Source organism: Apteryx rowi, unplaced genomic scaffold, assembly GCF_003343035.1.
Source record: "Apteryx rowi isolate R43461 unplaced genomic scaffold, aptRow1 scaffold_241, whole genome shotgun sequence".
NCBI classification, from domain to species: domain Eukaryota; kingdom Metazoa; phylum Chordata; class Aves; order Apterygiformes; family Apterygidae; genus Apteryx; species Apteryx rowi.
The window spans coordinates 1,100,719-1,117,516 of record NW_020448764.1 but is presented as its reverse complement, the minus strand read 5'-3'; the positions used below and the strand labels follow the sequence as shown (position 1 = coordinate 1,117,516).

At 42.3% G+C, this 16,798-nt stretch overlaps 1 protein-coding gene across 9 annotated transcripts in view; it reads right to left on the bottom strand.

The window, feature by feature from the left end:
• Window positions 1–91: 91 nt before the first annotated feature.
• SLC22A3 (solute carrier family 22 member 3) overlaps window positions 92–16,798 on the bottom strand; it is a 68,923-nt gene continuing 52,216 nt past the window's right edge. For all 9 annotated transcript variants that reach the window (XM_026066453.1, XM_026066444.1, XM_026066449.1 and 6 more), the window contains 6 exons: window positions 12,001–12,098; window positions 11,650–11,864; window positions 7,556–7,664; window positions 7,168–7,280; window positions 5,435–5,534; window positions 92–4,707 (listed from right to left, as the gene is read on the bottom strand). In XM_026066453.1, the coding sequence (XP_025922238.1) occupies window positions 4,650–4,707; window positions 5,435–5,534; window positions 7,168–7,280; window positions 7,556–7,664; window positions 11,650–11,864; window positions 12,001–12,098 (693 nt within the window). In that variant the 3' untranslated portion in view covers window positions 92–4,649. The remainder of the gene's footprint in view (window positions 4,708–5,434; window positions 5,535–7,167; window positions 7,281–7,555; window positions 7,665–11,649; window positions 11,865–12,000; window positions 12,099–16,798) is intronic.

Sequence of the window (16,798 nt, the reverse complement as noted above, 5' to 3'; positions counted from 1 at the left end):
GTGGATGTCGTTCATGCATGCCAAGTTTTATTATATGTATCTGCTATGGCATCAAATACACGGGATGTAAAAAAGAAGCAAGTGCCTTTGATTTGTATTTTCATATTTTTTATTGTCATGGAAATCTGTGTGTCAGCAAAAGTACAACTGTTGCACCAATGATACAAAACAGTGAATAGAAAATAGCATTACCCTTACATTAATCCATAGTGAAGGCAGAGAAATAACTGATGTCAGTCATTGCAGCAAGTATTGACAATGCATGTATTATATTATAAAATTGTCATCAACAGTACCAGTCTTGTTTCCCTACATAACCTCTGCATGTATATTTTTCACCTCTAAAAGAAAAAGATTTACAYGTGTCTGTGGTCATAATAAATGAAAGCTATGGTCATAGAACAACTCTTAAAATACAAATACTTCTATGTTGTTCTAGAATGGCAAATTTCTTCATGACGTTTGAAGGAAAAGACCAAAAAAGACCACCGCCCCCAAAACTCAGTGCTTTTCTGCTGAATGTACAAGTGCTGTTATACACATTAGGGAAAAATAAAACCTTCCTCTTCTCTGTGCCAAACAACGTCAAATTTCTGAACCATCAATCATTTCAGAATGTTACTTTACTTCTTTCATGGGGATTTTATGTTTCATTTTACATTTGATATTCATTCTTTATTCTATCAGTTATTTCTTGTTGTCCAAAAGGTTTGCCTCCCAAAACGTGTTGTAAACAGGACTGATTTTTGGTTGTCCAATAAGGTACTGCTGTTAACATAACAATCCTATTAGTCCCCTAAAAATGTACTCACACATTTTTGCTGCTATCCCCAAGAATAATTGCCATGTGGTTTTTACTGCTATCAGGTGAGCAAGACTCAGATAGCCACTCTTCACTGTTAACCTTTACACAGAGTCCCTTTCACTGTTCTAGACTGGGAGTTTTATAGGATACTCTTTCTCATTATGTGAAGATGGATTCGAATGAGAGAAATTTCCTTCCCATTTTAACAAAAAGAAAATGCTACATTTATGTCTTCAGAAATTCAATACAACCAAAGAACGACCTGACTGTCCCTCCCCCATCTCCGTAGCACTCTCCTTAGCATCATCTACCTTGTGATGATAGAACCTTCCTCAATGAAGACGAGGTTAAAAAGGCAGCCAAGCATGCTGAAATGGACACCCAGCTACCAAGCTATCCCCCACTTTGTAGGTCTTTGCCAGAGAAAGTTTAGCTAACACTTGCCAGAGCGAGCACTCCCCACTCCCATCCTGCACCCCTTTCAGATTATCAAGGTAGTGTCCTGCAGGCTCCTAAAAACTCCTCGTTGCATGTGGAGCCCTTCCTGCGTTCCCAGCATAAGCTAGGGTATTCTGCAAAACTCACCTATTTCCTAGAGTGAGATTCATTCTGCCCACTTTTGCAGTGCAGAGGTCCACTCCTACACATGTCAAAGCACATTTCATTCAGTCTAGGTTTTCTTTTCATTTCTTTTCTTTTTTTTTTTAATGCACATGCATAGAAAGCAGATGGGTTGCATTCTAGAAGTTCTTTTTCTCCTATGGACTATAATGGCAGTCTGAGAGCTATAAAGAAGAAATAGGTGACAGGATGATTTTTGCAGCTACTACACCTGGAGTCTGATTTCAGGATAAGCAATAATGTCAGGGAAAAGTTCCAGTAAAGCGTTCCCCACTTACCTCTGTGGTCACAAGGGATTCAGTGAGCACAAATACCCTCCTGGATATTTTCTGTATCTATTAATTTTGATCATTAAGTCAGTCAAGAAATCAACATAGTACATCTCTGACAACAGAAACGCATTGTTGCAGCTTTGTCTTTGATCTGTAAAGCTGTTCACATGTAAACTCTTGCTCCCTCACTTATGCTCTCCTTCTGCTTCCACCACATTTTTCCTCTCTCACCCACAGCAGTGTAACCACATCATTGCCAAAACTCTGGTCACGCTAACCGGTTATTACCCAATTCACTGCAACTGAGGCAACCGATATTCTCACAGAGACAGGAAGATATTCAGTCTTATAAAATCCATCTATTCATGGGTAAGAGTTAGCACAGGTTCAAATACAAACTCCACCTGAAGTTACACCTGTTATGATATTAGTAAGTACTATAATATTAAAAGTCAGAACACACGCACATGCTTTTTCCTGATGTCCTTTACATAACACATTTTTATAATAAAAATACATTTAAATTTCTGACAACATTCCTAGCCATTTTACATACTAAAATATATTGCTCATATAAAATATATTGCTCTGTACAACATACAATGCTATTCCAAACAAATCACAGCCTGAAAAGCCAGAAGCAAGCCTTCATGTCTCTGACTTCTCAAGCACAATTCAGTCATCAACAGACAGCAACAGCTGGCAAACAGTATTAGCCCTTCTTTGGCAAGCCAGAGCATTCAATGATTTCCACAGTCCTTCTCAGACTGCTTCAGTTTTTAAATTAGAATTCACGAAGAAGAAGCATTAAAAGGAACAGGGAGGGTCTCTGAGGGCTGTGCCTTCCCAACAAGGGCAAGATGCCACCCGGGCTGGCTGGGTGCCAGGCAGGCAGGGCTGAGCTCCCACCCTGTGCTGATGGACCAGGAGCAGGTTTGCTCAGGCCAGTGCAAGGCTAATGCAACACCATGACTTCCAGTTCAGAGCTGGCTCTCCACCAGATGGCCCAGATGGCGTTTACGGCGGTCTGCAGAAGACCATGTTGGCGTAGGAGTAGTTTTCTCTCTCCAATGGGGGCTCCACATTCAGATCATATCCTAGATATCACCAATTAGCTAGATATATTTTGAGATGCTCATTTAGTTTCATTTCTTGTGGTCACCAGTGACTTTTGCTAAGCATCCTATCCCATCCTAAGTATCCTATTTTGAATATCCTATCCTCAGAGTTAATTAGAAACAGCCTTGAAAGACAGCTTTGTATTTCTAACTGTTCAAAGTATGCAAGCGTTACATTACTAACAAAGGTCCTGTTTTCCTCTAGCAGAACTGGTGGTATGGGCAGCTGTTGGGAGAAGGCAAGGAGAGCTGGGAGCTGTTGAGACACATAGCATACTCCTCATCATGCTGCAGTGAGAAAAGGGGACACTGTAGGAAATCCCCTTGGGCAGGAAGGAAACTGTGCACTCTTAAGAAGGTTTGACTGGAGCAGTGGTCATTAAGCTGCACAGATCATAATGTTAGTATCACTCATTTGTGGTATGAATTTCGAAACTTGGTCCTATAACAAATTTGTTATTCTCTGAGCTTATAAATCCCTTTACAACAGCTCAATGACCTTTCCCCCCACACACCTTGATTCTCCATTGGTAACAGGATAGCATTTGAACACCACATCTTCTCGATCCCTTCATTTCACAGAGTGGATTTTCTTTCTGTGGCCAGGATCCAACACTTGTTGAAGAAATTTGTACAGCTGAAAGGGAAGACTGTGTGCCCCTGCTATCTGATTGCAGAGGCACAGATCCAAACACTTCCGCTGTCGTTCATCTGTCAGACAACTGGGTCCAGCTAACACTTCCCTGTATAACCAAAGGTCTCAGCCCTGCTCATCTTCCCAAGAAAACTTAACCAGTAAACATCCCAAACAACTTATCTATAAGGCAGAAAGATGACAAATAAGAACAGKGAGAAGAGAGGATTTGGGGGGTGACCTTCATAGAGGAGGGAGTCAGGGTGAGGGAACTGGTTTGTAGGGATGGGCAGAGAGAATATGTTAGAGGGGGAAAATTAGCATGTCTCTCTCTTGAGAGGGTTAAAAAGGGCATCCGACAGGGGAGAGCAGGGAGAAGCTCTTCCCCTRTGAAAGACTGGGGGACTCCAGCCTGGGGAGAGGGGAATGGGAAAATACACAAACCCCAGAAATGGGGGGAAGGACTGATGGGCAGTGGGATAACATGACACTCAGAGCTCATGCCCTCTGTAGGATAGGAAACCTACATAAAGCCCGGGCAAGAAGAAGAGGTGGAATGCTACCACATTTGAGAAAGCCCTTGAACAGGGAGGAATGGAAAGCTTTTGTTGCAGAGGCTTGCTGGGGGAGAGGGCAAGACCAGTGCGAGGGTCTCTCAGGGTGTGCCTATGAATTCCCATCCCTCCCGACCTGAGAAACAACACCTTGGTACCTCCATAATTAACATCCTTCTTACTGATCCATCAGCTGTTCTGTTTGTCCAGGTTTTTCAAGGGCAAAGAAGAAAGGGCTCAAATACTCATCCACTCTTCCCCAAATCATCAAAATCTTAAACAATCAGCACCCTTTCCAGCTCTCCCCACCAGAGGTATATACTAAAATTATATACTAATAAACAAAGAACTCAAATATATAATGACATAAATAATTGCTCACTGAGCTGGAAAGTGCATCTTTTTAAAGCTGTTCTGCTCTTAACAAGAATCACAGAGCATTCCCTTCCTGCAAACATCATACTCAGAAAAAATTTATTTCATATTTATAGAAAAATACAATGTTTATTTTGAATGTCCTTATGCTCAGAAGAAGAACATGGAGTATAATCCACACTCTGCAGCAAACTTTAAAGTGGTAGCATGTGGAAAAATAAATTCCCAGTATGGGAACAGGGTTCTTTGCCCAGTGCTGTCCTTCAGAGATCAAATATAAGAGCTGGTGTCCCGGTGTTTCCTCTTCTTGCCACATTTACCATAATGACTGAAGAAAAATGAGGGGAGAGGGGAAAGAAGGAAGAAAAGAGAAAAAAGAGTTGTAGTCCAAGCTACAGTACTGATCCATTTACCTTCTCTATATCATTTCCTCTTTCTTTTGTTTGTGCACTGAAATGGGCAAAGGTTGCTGACATAATAGCCAAATCCACTGTTTGAAACAGTAATGTATGGCATTAAATCCTCAGGACATTTACTGCCAAGCAAGGCAAAGTGTAAATATTCCCTTCATGCTTGCACCACAGTGAAGAGCCCAGCTTGTTGTGCTTTAGGAGTGGGAAGACAGAGCCTATAGATGTTCAGCTGTAAATTCATCTTGTGAGTGACTTTGCAATATGTGGAGATGCTCCCATTATCAAGAACCTTTCCTCAGAGGACATTTGCATTGAGGTAGTGGCCAGCTGTCTTGATCAGAGAGCTGCAGACTATAATTGCAGTATCTTTCTTGTACACTGTCACTTTGTGCTTCCAGAGGTGTACAAGGTCTTTATGAGAAAAATACAGATTCTATTTCCATACATTTTTTAAAAAAGACTACCTTTGTGGTATTGAAAAATTCACACTTCTATCAAGAAAAATGCCACCTGTGCACAACATCAGGCTGTCTAGGGAATTTACTTTCACACTCTAAGAGCATCAATCTCTTTTGTTTTTTAATTTATAAAGGCTGGCAAGGTTCAAGGAGAACACTCTGAGGAAGGAAGTACACATCATACCTTGAAAGCTGTTCAACATCCTCCACTGTCTCCGGTAAGGAGATTCCCTTTGTCTCTGGTAAAAGCAGTACTAGRAGCCCACAAACAATTGCAAGAATACCTACAGCAGACATTAAAGAAAAGAAAAAGCAATAAGAAATTCATTACATTCCTTATTTTCAGGATTTATCCACTGAAGAAAGCTTATTTGGATTAAGGTTAAGTGAGTGATCCTACTCTTATAGAACACCTTTATCCTGAATTAGTTTAACCTAGAAAAAAAACCTGAAGGCTATGGGTTCATTTGCAGCCTGAATTGCCCTAAAAGTGAGATCTTAGAGGTAAAAAACCTGACACAAGTGCATATGGGTAAGTACACACAAACTGCATTGGAACTAGGATGACATTTCTCACCTAGGATAGATATGCCTCCTTTCAAGGGGCTGCATTACATAGGTGTATCTGTTTGTGTTCCTCAGGACCACTGAGATTTTCCTGAAATATTCTGTTCACGTAGCCATGGCCAAAGTAGACTACATGACTCAAAATAAAACTTCATCCTTGGGAAGTAAAGAATRGTAGGGCTTGAGCAAAAGGTGAAATGTTCCCTGACTGTGTTGCGCCTGGGGTTTTGTTTGTTTGCTTAGCAATAAAATCTTCCAAGGAGGATCCTCCCTGACTTTTTAGCTATTTACTCAAGACAGTGGAAAATCTTACGTCCTTCAGCAGCAGCAGAATTTGTAATTAGATAATGTGAACACAGTACTTCTATACACATCTATTCTTGGTGTAATGATGATTTTTTAAAAATGTCCTTTCTCTTTCCATTTGTATTTTCAAGCTGAGGTTATCTTTAGCCACCAATGTCCCTTCTTATTGTATCCTATCCTTTTTGCTTTTTTCCCYGTCTCATGTACTTCTGGTAGTCTGTTTTAATTGCAGACTCCTACTTCCCTGCTGGAAATAGCTCATTTTTTCTACAGATTTACTCTACAGGGCTCATTTTCCCAAAGTGCAACTGAGCAGCAGACTCCAACAGAACTAAAAAGTTATGCTTAATACAACATTTATAGTCATAACTGTATATACCAGAAAAATAAAACAAAGATTTTTGAAAGGACATCAACCTCTACCGTTGAGAGAGTAAGCTCACTCTCCTGCAATTACAGAACTCAGCTGCAAGGTTGTTCATTCTTCAAGCACCTCACATAGTTTCTTCTGTGCTGCTTCAACCAAGTTACCAAAATAGGCCTGAGGTCTCCCATAACTTGCTKCAAAATCAGATGGAGTCATCCTAGTGGGAGCTTGTTTCTAAACAAGGAATTCTGTTTGTCTGAGGAAAGGCTGTTGCATACAACAGAGGCATGGATACAGTCTGAAGCAGTGTCAGAAGGATAAAAGATAACATATATTCAGCAACTATGAAGGAGAGTCCATTCCCCCAGGGACAACTTCAACCTTTAGAAGTACACCACAAGTGGGAGCTTTCAGCAGGGTCCTACAGGTCCTGCTATGAGGCTCCTTGCTTGGCTGCAGGGATGCCCCATGCTGTCCAGGGTGCTACATTACCCTTGGAAAGACGTGGCATATTTCACCCACATTTGCCCTTCAGTTTCTTATATTAGGCATGACGGTTGAGGGAACGTGGTTTGTGAGAGGGAGATGAGGCCACACACTAAACTTCTGCCCTAAAATAAAAGCTCTGTTAGGAGAAGGCTATATTAACAAAAAGTACTTTTAAAATCATTTCTTACTGAAAATAATTAGAGGTAGCTCCAACCAAATGGCTGCTAATCGAAAGAGCAGGAATGGGGCTATGATTCCCCCTAGATCGCACAAGCTTGAGCACAGGGAAACACCAAAGTTTCTGCAAAAGAAAAATAGTGCCATTTATTTCAGAAATGCTAACAAACAGATGAACCAGCACTTCAGGCAGCAGAATGTAGGCATTAGCTCCACAATTATCTCATCAGTATATGCCATTCACATTGAACAGTGGCTGTTTAGTTGTTAGGAAACTCTGGAGAAAACAGTTTTACTAAAAAGCAGTGTAACGGGGAATGGGGAAAAGCAGAGGAAAAAGTTAAAAGATTTCCGGGAGCTTCAGCTGGTAGATTTCCCCTGTGACCCAACTTGACTTACCTCAGCGTCGTAGGGTACAATTCAGTATTCACAAGATACACAATTTCAAAAGCGATTGTGATGCTCAGTCTTCCCAGTGTGGCTACTGTGGTTTTGAACCATGGAAGATCTGTTCATTCAAAAAGAAACCCTGGTGAAGTGTGCTTTCCTGTATTAGCCACACTCTTCAGGCCTGGTTCTCACTTACATGGATTTTATACCGATAACTCCATAGACTGCAGCAGAGTTTTTCTAATATATGGGCATAAGAAAAGCCTCTTCCTGGTTATTTACAAAGTGCCAGAACACAGTAAAACACAAGCAATGATGGGAAAACTAGAAAAAGCTGCTTCTAAATTTGAAAAGGAAAGAGGTACTAAAGCAACAGCATAAGCACCAAACACCTATTGCTCTGGCACAACTAAACTATTGCTTCAGCAGCCCTGGACTCCAAAGGATTTTCCAGAGGAGTCTCATCTCCTAGGATTTATTGAGCAGTCTCTGGTTACAATGGCTAGTTCTGGCGTCTTGAATTCAAAACTAGTCAGCAGAAGTACTTTTCATTCCTCTTCAAAGACAGAAGAATTACTGCCACATGAAATCACTGACAACAAGATCTCACCAACTCGGAAGAAGAGATTGGAGAGCTAACCACACAGCTAGTGATTAACAAAAAGGCTCTCCTTGGCTTAAACCAGTCTGTAACTTTTTAGCAGCAAGCCCCTGATGCATTTGAGGGAAAAGGTGGGAGAAGGAATGAGAGCACAGTGTCTCTACCTGCCTATGCGAGTGATTATATACCCCCCCCTTGTCAAAGGCTGGTTACAGAACTAGATGGACTTCAGTTTCATTCAACCACACAATTTCTATTTTTCTGCTTCTAAGAGAGTAAGTCCCAGGTCCTGTCAGCAAAAGCTATGTCACAGAAATTCTGGATTGGTCAAGCCAGATTGAAGGGCCACTGCTGTAGATATTTATCTATACTGGCATCTATTGCTTTCTAACATCATGCAAGGCTGCTTTGGAGAAGCAAAAATGATGTCCAACTGATTGATTCAAGACACTGGCAGGGCATAACGCCATGAGTGGGAGAATGAATGCCATATGCTTCCCTGACCATGTCCAGATTGTGCCCCAGAAAGGAGGATTTATTTATACAGGGATGCTACACACCAAGAAATGCAGTTGAGTTACCTCTCAAAGCATCTGACCACAAAGAAGCCACTTTTAAAGATGCATCTACAGCTACATGGCCTTAGACCAGGCCAGCTGCACTGTACAGTTTTTTAGCCACTGCACATCAGACATGCTCCTAATGATGCTGCTTCTGACAGTCCTCCCTCTTCCCTTCCCCGGATCCTGACATCGTACATGACACAATGTGCCTACAGGCCTTACACTGCTCTGCGTCAATCTCRCCAGTGGGGAACAAGGTGTACGGGGCACGAAGGTCATATCTGCCCCGTGGGGCAGAGCTATTCCATGTTGCTGAGGGCAACCCTTCAGCAGTCTGACAGACCTCTCTGGAGAGCCAGTGGCCTCTGGGGAAGAGTCACATGGAAAGTAGCAAGTACTTCAGCAGCGCTCTTGGAAGAAGATGGTCTCCCATACGGTCTAACCATGAAGATTTTTCAAGGTGGTGAAGAGCTGCCTGCCAAGGAGTCTGGGAGCCTAGCGAAACTGCAAGCCTGAACATGGCGTGAAGCGGGGGCAGTCTGCCACCAGCAGGCAGAGGGCTCTGGCAGTGACTGTGTTTTCACTTAAACAAGAAGAACAAGAAAACATTTCAGTTTGCTCTGAACCAAAAATGAGATGCTTGGGTTTTTTTTTCCCTTCCAAAACAATCAAACAAATGCCTCAACAAATTTCATCCCATGTTGTGAGACATTGCCTTTGCCCTGAAAAGGTCTGTTTTTCAAACACTTGTAAGAAATGCAAAGGCTAGAAAGAACAAAATAAATCCATGTTGTCACCATAGCACCCCTTCAGTCAATAAGGCCCCTGAGGTGAGGGTGACGTACTCCTACCTCTGCCAGGAGGACCTGAACTGTGTGAGCACCACAATGTCACTGAGCGCTGGCAAGCTGCTATTGCTGTTCTTCCCATCTGTATAAACAGGCGTTTCTTGAAAGCAGGATTTGGACCTCAGGTGTCCCATATGCAAATATCCTAATCCCCAGGCTGTCCTCTTTTCAGCCTGATTAACATTACCAGGGAGCAGGGTCCCATCAGCACTGCTCTGTCACTACTGAGGGCATGCTGATGGCAGCACCTGGCTGGCTGTAGGTTACCCCTTCGGTCTCTCCCTCAGGCCATACCAGTCCCACAGGATGCTCCTGCTCTAACCTCAGACCTGCTCCACAGTGCTCAGCAAAATGGTGCTGCCCAAAAAATGTAGCTGCTTCAGGCAAATGCCCTGAAGGAATAATTCCCCAGTGTCATTCTTTGTTTTCTCCTTCTGCTCTGGACAATCAACAGTCCTCAGTCCTTGTTGTCCCAATGCATCCTTTGTATTGCTTTCATAGGTTGAAAATGGTGCCGGCAAAGTCAACAGATGACAAGGGAGAAATCTTGGGTGCTTAACTGGGCCCTCTGTGCCRGAAATGCTGTGCTTATGATGAGAAATGGCCCCAGGGCTTCACCGAGTGGGGAGCTGCCACCAGCAGCAGAGTGCTGCTGGTATCCACTCATGGTGCACTGTGGCTCTTTGGAGAGGCTCAAAGCAGTGGGGACCTGGGAGGTCACAAGGAGAATACTTCAGGACAGCAGGTCAAATCTCCATGGCCTTCAGCTGTCAAACTGATGAACTTAAACAAGTGACTACAATACAGTATCCCAGGACAAAGTCACACAGCCACCAGAGCCAGGCCCAGGACCAGACCCTTGACCTCCCCTTCCCATTTCTCTGTCACATTGTTTCTGCTTCTGTTGAAGCAATGGAGCTCCTCAAACATGTAGTATTAACTTCAAATACTTTTGGAGGAATCCCTTTAAAGGAAGTGAATCAACATACCTCTTTGAAGGATTTCAGTCTGCACTCACAGCAAACCTGCCTGTTTTCATGGGCCAGTACTCTTGAAGTGGCATTTCATGGCTCTTCTCTAGGAAAACCATTACCTTGTGATACAATTTCGGGAATCAGCACCTGTAAGGCTAGCCAGGACTGTCGCTTCACTTTGATGGGAACAACCCTGGGGAGGAATAAGCCTCTCTAATGCCAATTCAGTTGCCAGTTCCTACCTGTTCTGAGGCACAGCATGTTGATGTGGTATTGCTCTGTGCAGAGCACCTCTAAATGTTTCCCTGAGGATATGCACTTCATGGTATAGTTAAATAGCTACAAAGGAGGGAAAACAATTTAAAGAAAAGAAAGGAGTACTGGAAAGCCTGAATGCTATATCAGACCATTTAGTTGTTTTTGAAGCCAGATAACTATGATTTAATTGAAAGTTACACCTTTATCCCCTTAGCATCGCCCAAATTCCTGGGAGGTTGAAAGCAGGGCAGCCATCTCCAGGTTGCCTGCTGCAGCCCCCACACTGTATAGTGGTTGTGGACTGGGAGGAAATGGGGAGTCAAACTGAAAAGTGGGCAGAGCACATTACAGCCTGGCACCTCTGGGCTGCTGAAATAGCCTGATAACGCCAGGAGAGCCATGAATCTGGATGAAGGTCTTTAGAGGTTAGGCTGTGTATTTTTCTTCTACACATTGATTTGTCTGGAGATGAGAAGACCATCATGTTGTCACATCTAAATCATTGATTTCTTACATCGTAAGTATCTTCCAAGTAGGGGAATATGTTTTCCCCTTATATTTGTGTCCCCTTCCCCTGCTTCTGCCTTCAAAAACAGGATAGGGCCTTTATACACATCTCTCTTAGAAATATATCTATCTGCTGCTCACTACCCATCACAGATGCAGCTATTATGCGTTCCAGGGCAATCCATGAGCAAATAAGGTATATTGTCCCATAACTGTGGTGTTACTTGCATTACAGGACACATTTTACTTTTATCTAAAGCTTTGTGTGGCCTCCTACTCAAGGATTGTCACAGAGAAGTCATTGACCTAAAGAGCCTAGTGTTGGGAAGCGAACAGAAAGGCAGGGAATTACCTTCTGGCAAGAACGCAGTAATGAAGCATGCAATTCCCGCCACAATGTTGCTTATCGCGAAGGGAGGGCACCGACCAATGCGATCAATTGTCACTAGAATCAGGAGAGCTGCAGGCAATTCTACAGCTCCTGAGATGAAGAAGTCTAGGTAGAGGTTTCCTCCAACAATTCCTAGGCGCATGACAAGCCCTTGGTAGATCAGAGCACTTGTGAACCTAAATAGTAAAGGGAAAAAATGTTGTGAGGCAAACAAATGACTGTAAGCAGCTGGAAAGAACCTAAAAGTCACAAGGGAATTATTCTTCAAAACATTCCACTCGTCCAATAAATCACACTGATGTGCATACTCACCAGGCGTACATCAGAATCAGCGTGTTTCTTCTCATCTGGGGAGTTCTAATCAGATCGAGAAATGAGGGATTGCTGACCTCTTCATTACTAACAGTGATCTGAGGAGAAAAGTAAGCAGCAGAATCAGTTGTCAAGTCAGACAGGCACTGGAACACAGTTTCTAAGTAAACACAGTGCTCAGCTATATTCCAGTCAAGTGAGCAAAGGTGTTTATGACTCCGTTTGCTGCTTTTAGCACTCTGTAATGGTAGGCAATTGTGTGAAATAACTTATAATCAAATACAGCTGCTGATATTTTATAATAATGATGGTGCAAAAATCAGAAAAAAATCCGAAAGCTTGACTTCTGGGTCCTCTTGAGAATGGAAAAATAATTTCCTCATTGCAAACTGAGAGAAGTTGACCTGGAATTCCTTGAAAGATGATAAATGCACTTTGTCATGTTACAGTCACGCAGAGCAGAACTGCCTGTGACCAGAGACTGGCAGAGAGAAGGAGACTGCCACAGGAACGGTAGAGTGATTGAGAATGGGGGAAGCAGTGTGAGAGAGGAGGTGAGCAAAAAGCAACAGGCTTGGGAATGTTACTGCTGACACAGCTGGGCAGCAGGAAGAAAAAAGAAGTGAGAGAAAAAACAGATCTATGAAGGGGCCTGGGTTTCAAAGAACTTTTAACTAGTGAAAGTCAGATGGACCTAAAATACAAGCATTATGCTGAACATGGCTTTTACCCCGAAATAACTAAAAGTCCTGAAAAGTATAAATAAATAACCCTCATACTGGCTAAGAAGTGTATTAAATCTGTTTTTCACTATTCACTATTTCCTCCAACACTTTTGCAGCAAGACATTCAATTAAATTATTAGCTAGAAGGCTTAACAATAACAGAAAAGGCCTGGCTCTCCACCCAGCCTGAGACTGCATTTTGGAATTCATTACCATGGGATTTGGTGAAGCCAGAATATTACTGGAGTCAAAATGGGATTAGACATATTCATGGAGGCTAACTTGACCACTAGATTTTAACTGTGAAGGGCCAAAAGTCGACTCTGGCTTGGGGGTTTTCCAAGCCTGTCAGGTGTCAGAGACCGGGAGAATATATGGATCATACTGTTCCCACCCAAGATTTCTCCCCAGCTTTATCGGTTATTTGCAGAGACAAAATGCTGGGACACATCCTGGTGTCTGAATCAAATGGCAGCCCTTTTGTTCACAGGCCCATTTTGCAGAGGAAAATGAGGCAGAGAAGGCACGGATGGGTTTAGGCAGAGACAAACCATGAGTCAGCCTCAGAATGACAGTCATGGCTGAGATTTCCATCAATTCTCAAAAACATTGTAGAAAAGATGTACTTAAATCTGCTACGCTGTTTTGAGGAGGATTTCAGGCAGCCTGACTGTTTTGACTCTCAGAGAGCTGAGAGTCCCCCACTCCTGAGAGGAGGAAGCCTTCCTCTGTGACCACAGTGTCTGCTGCTCACGGAAGGGACCTCCCACACCTACGCAAGGAGCCCCAAAAAACACTCCTGGCCTGTGGGGAGGTGAAGGTTTCACAAGGGTGAAAGGACAGAGAAGCATGCAGATCAGCAATGAGACAACAGGCAGAGCCAAAGGCACTGACATAAAGTCTCCTCAGCTCAGCCAGAGCTATGTCCACCACATTTGTTCTGTACTTGTTTTTCACATCATAAGATAGCACAGATGTTTTTCAGTAAGATTGGGTTGGGTGTATTTAAGCATGACTTCTTTCATAACTGAGTGCCACAAGACGTTATAAGTGGGCAGAGAAACTCCACATTTGTTTGAACTTCCTTTCAACTCCCTCTTGCTTTTCTTCTGTAACCAGTCAGAAGTTTTCTTCAAAATGCTGCCCCATCTGCTGCATGCCAGAGCCCTTTGTGGGGCCAGCTGAGGTTGCTGGGTTTTTACACTGCTCTTGAACTCATTCATTATATGGTTGTAAAGCTGCCATGACTTTGTTTATAAAAGCAGGCTGCCAGCCGCCAGTTGTGACTTTGTGCAAATATGGTTTAAGTCCTCCTAAGGCAAAGATAAATTCAGCATGCTTGCTAACATTATATTTTTATGTTTTAATAAAGTCATAATAATGCCAAAGGTGACTGAGCATTTTTTATGGGTGAAGAAAAAAAATCACTGTGGAAAGTCAGCTCTTTGTGGGGAAAAAAATTCTCTTTTTGTTACTTGAAGTTAAAGAGAACTTTGCTATTCATATCAGTAGAGTCAGAAATTCAATCACAGAGCCCATGTTTCCAAAGATACACTATCCACAAACTCTGGAGAAAGTTTTTTAACTAACTCCCCTGACATTTTTATCCCCATCAAACTACATCTCACTTTTTTCTGCAATAATTTTTAAAGATTCCTCATAGCACAGACACAGAATTCTGCATATGCTTAACTCTGCACAGGAAAGTATATCCATCCATGTAATATATAGGTATGTAAGTTTATATATATATACTATAAGTATATATGTATAAGGAGAGGTTTTATTTTGTTTCATGACCCACTCAAGAAATAGTTCTTACTCAGCTGGCCACAGCCCATTCCCCTTTTAGACAGAGACTAAAAATGAAGAAAATTGCTTGAAAAAATACATGCCAGGATAATTATGAGCAACTGGAAAAAAGAGTGTTACAATTTGCAATACATTTAATGGGTTCTGGACAGAGCTGAACTGTACCCATGTCACAGAGCAAAAGAAGAAAAAGTTTATCTGTTTTTATGCAAAGGTCAGCTGTGGTTTCTGTGTGCCAATAAAAATGCAGGGCTGTTACATGCAGAGCCACATAAGGGACATGGCCAGTGCAGTTGTTACAGATATGTTTGAAAGTCCTAGCCAAATGCATTGACGGACAACGTCTCTCACTTCTCCCTGTCTCTCTACACATGCACCGCTTTGCTTGAAATTCTGGAGGTAGTTATGTAAAAGCAATTCTGACGTCAGTTAATGTGAGACATACACTTGATCCCCTACTAACACACTTCTTGGAGGTGTTCTCTCTCCTCTGGGCACAGCACCAAGGATGACAGACTTTGTATATTGGAAAGGTCCCAGGAATAGATCCAGCATGGATCTGGATGTGTGGAGGAGGTTAATAAGCTGCAGCTGTGAATGGCTTAAGGTCACTAGCAGGGAAATTTCTGGAAAAAAACAAAAGTGACTTTAAAAAAAAGAAGTAGGGAAAGACACAAGTGTCTGCTCCAACATGAGACTTTGAAAATGCTGATATTTAGTGTAGGGAAGCAGGTCGAGGAATGCAGGGCTGAGTGTGAAGGGAGACGGGCGGCAACACAGCGATCCCCTTACGTGTCTCGGGCCACACACAGCACCAGGTAACACCGAYCAGGACAGAAGACTCCCATTTGCCTATCTGTCCCAGGCAAGAACAATGAACAGAGTTACTCTRTTCTCCCTCTTCAGTCAGTCTTTTCAGTTTGTTTCTCTCTTGATGGTTTCAGTCTGCTGTCCTCCTAGCCTAAGATGCTATTCTAGTGGGGCTGGCAAAGCTCATTCTGTTTTGTGGGACAGCTGAAGGTGAGATCTGAAGGTGAGCTTTCCTAAGCTTGGTTCATACCACAGAGACGCCTTGGTGTTCATTGGTAAATGGTTCACTAATTGCTGGCCTAGCCTCTTACAGCTCATAAAAACCCCTTCCATCATATTGCTTCACTAATCTACCACAATCAAATCTTGTATATCCTGTTTCTTGGCAAAGAAAGTTATATACAACTTCTTCGCTGACAGTCCCTCTCCTCATCATTAACCTTTGCCTGCTCCCTTGAGCAACATAATATTCAGAGAAACTCCACTGCAGCAACAGTATGGCAGTAAAACAGATTGCATATGAGTAAAGCAGCTGGCACTGGAAATGTTTATTTCAGCATACTCATCTCTGTTCATATGTCTAGTTTTGACTTTACAAAATCATTAGCCCAGAGTCATATATCCCAAGAGGTATAACATAAATTCATATATCCTAAGAGGTATAACATAAGTTAGGGCCCAGCTTCTCTATGTAACATGTTGTGTGATCTTTAAATTGTCAAAACTGTCATTAACTGTTATTAACATACACTTAATAAAGTGCAAAGGTAAAGGAATATTGGTATAAATCAGTTGATTTATACCAATTCCTGGCCATTTCTATATTTCTTCTGTTGCCATGCACCTCCTTCTGTGTGTACTTCATGCAAGGACTAATTTTATAGCAGGAATGGTCTTGAATAAGCAGAGCTGCTTAGGCTGGTAGACTGATTTAGGAATTCTGCTTCTTACCAGATAAATAAAATCATGCGTATTTGAGAAAAGCTATCCCATGTTGAAAGAACAGAGTGCCAGTCTTTACTGCTTGGGTTTCATCCAGAATTACAGTGCAGGATTTTGGTACAGCTTTCCACTTTTTCAGATGAGCTGGGTTAAATTCCCAGGTTGTCCCTTGCTAAAGAACTAGGGAAGATATCAACCTGTGAGACCCCAAGTTGCCAACCACTCTTTACAAAGCACACATGTCATGCTGTCCCTTCGTGACACGGTGGGACACATCAGTCCTCTCCAAACATTGCCATCCCAAAGTCATTACCTTTAGCCTCAGTGAAAATCTATGTAGAAGTCACACATGTTAATTATATTTTTATATATGTAAAGACATATGTATATGCATTGTACTGATAAGAAGACATTTTCCATAAGCAGTTTCTTTTCAATATGAAAATAACAGTCTTTCTGAAATACTCTTAATGTTTTCRGTATGCTACCTCTGCACTGCAGTCTGCTGG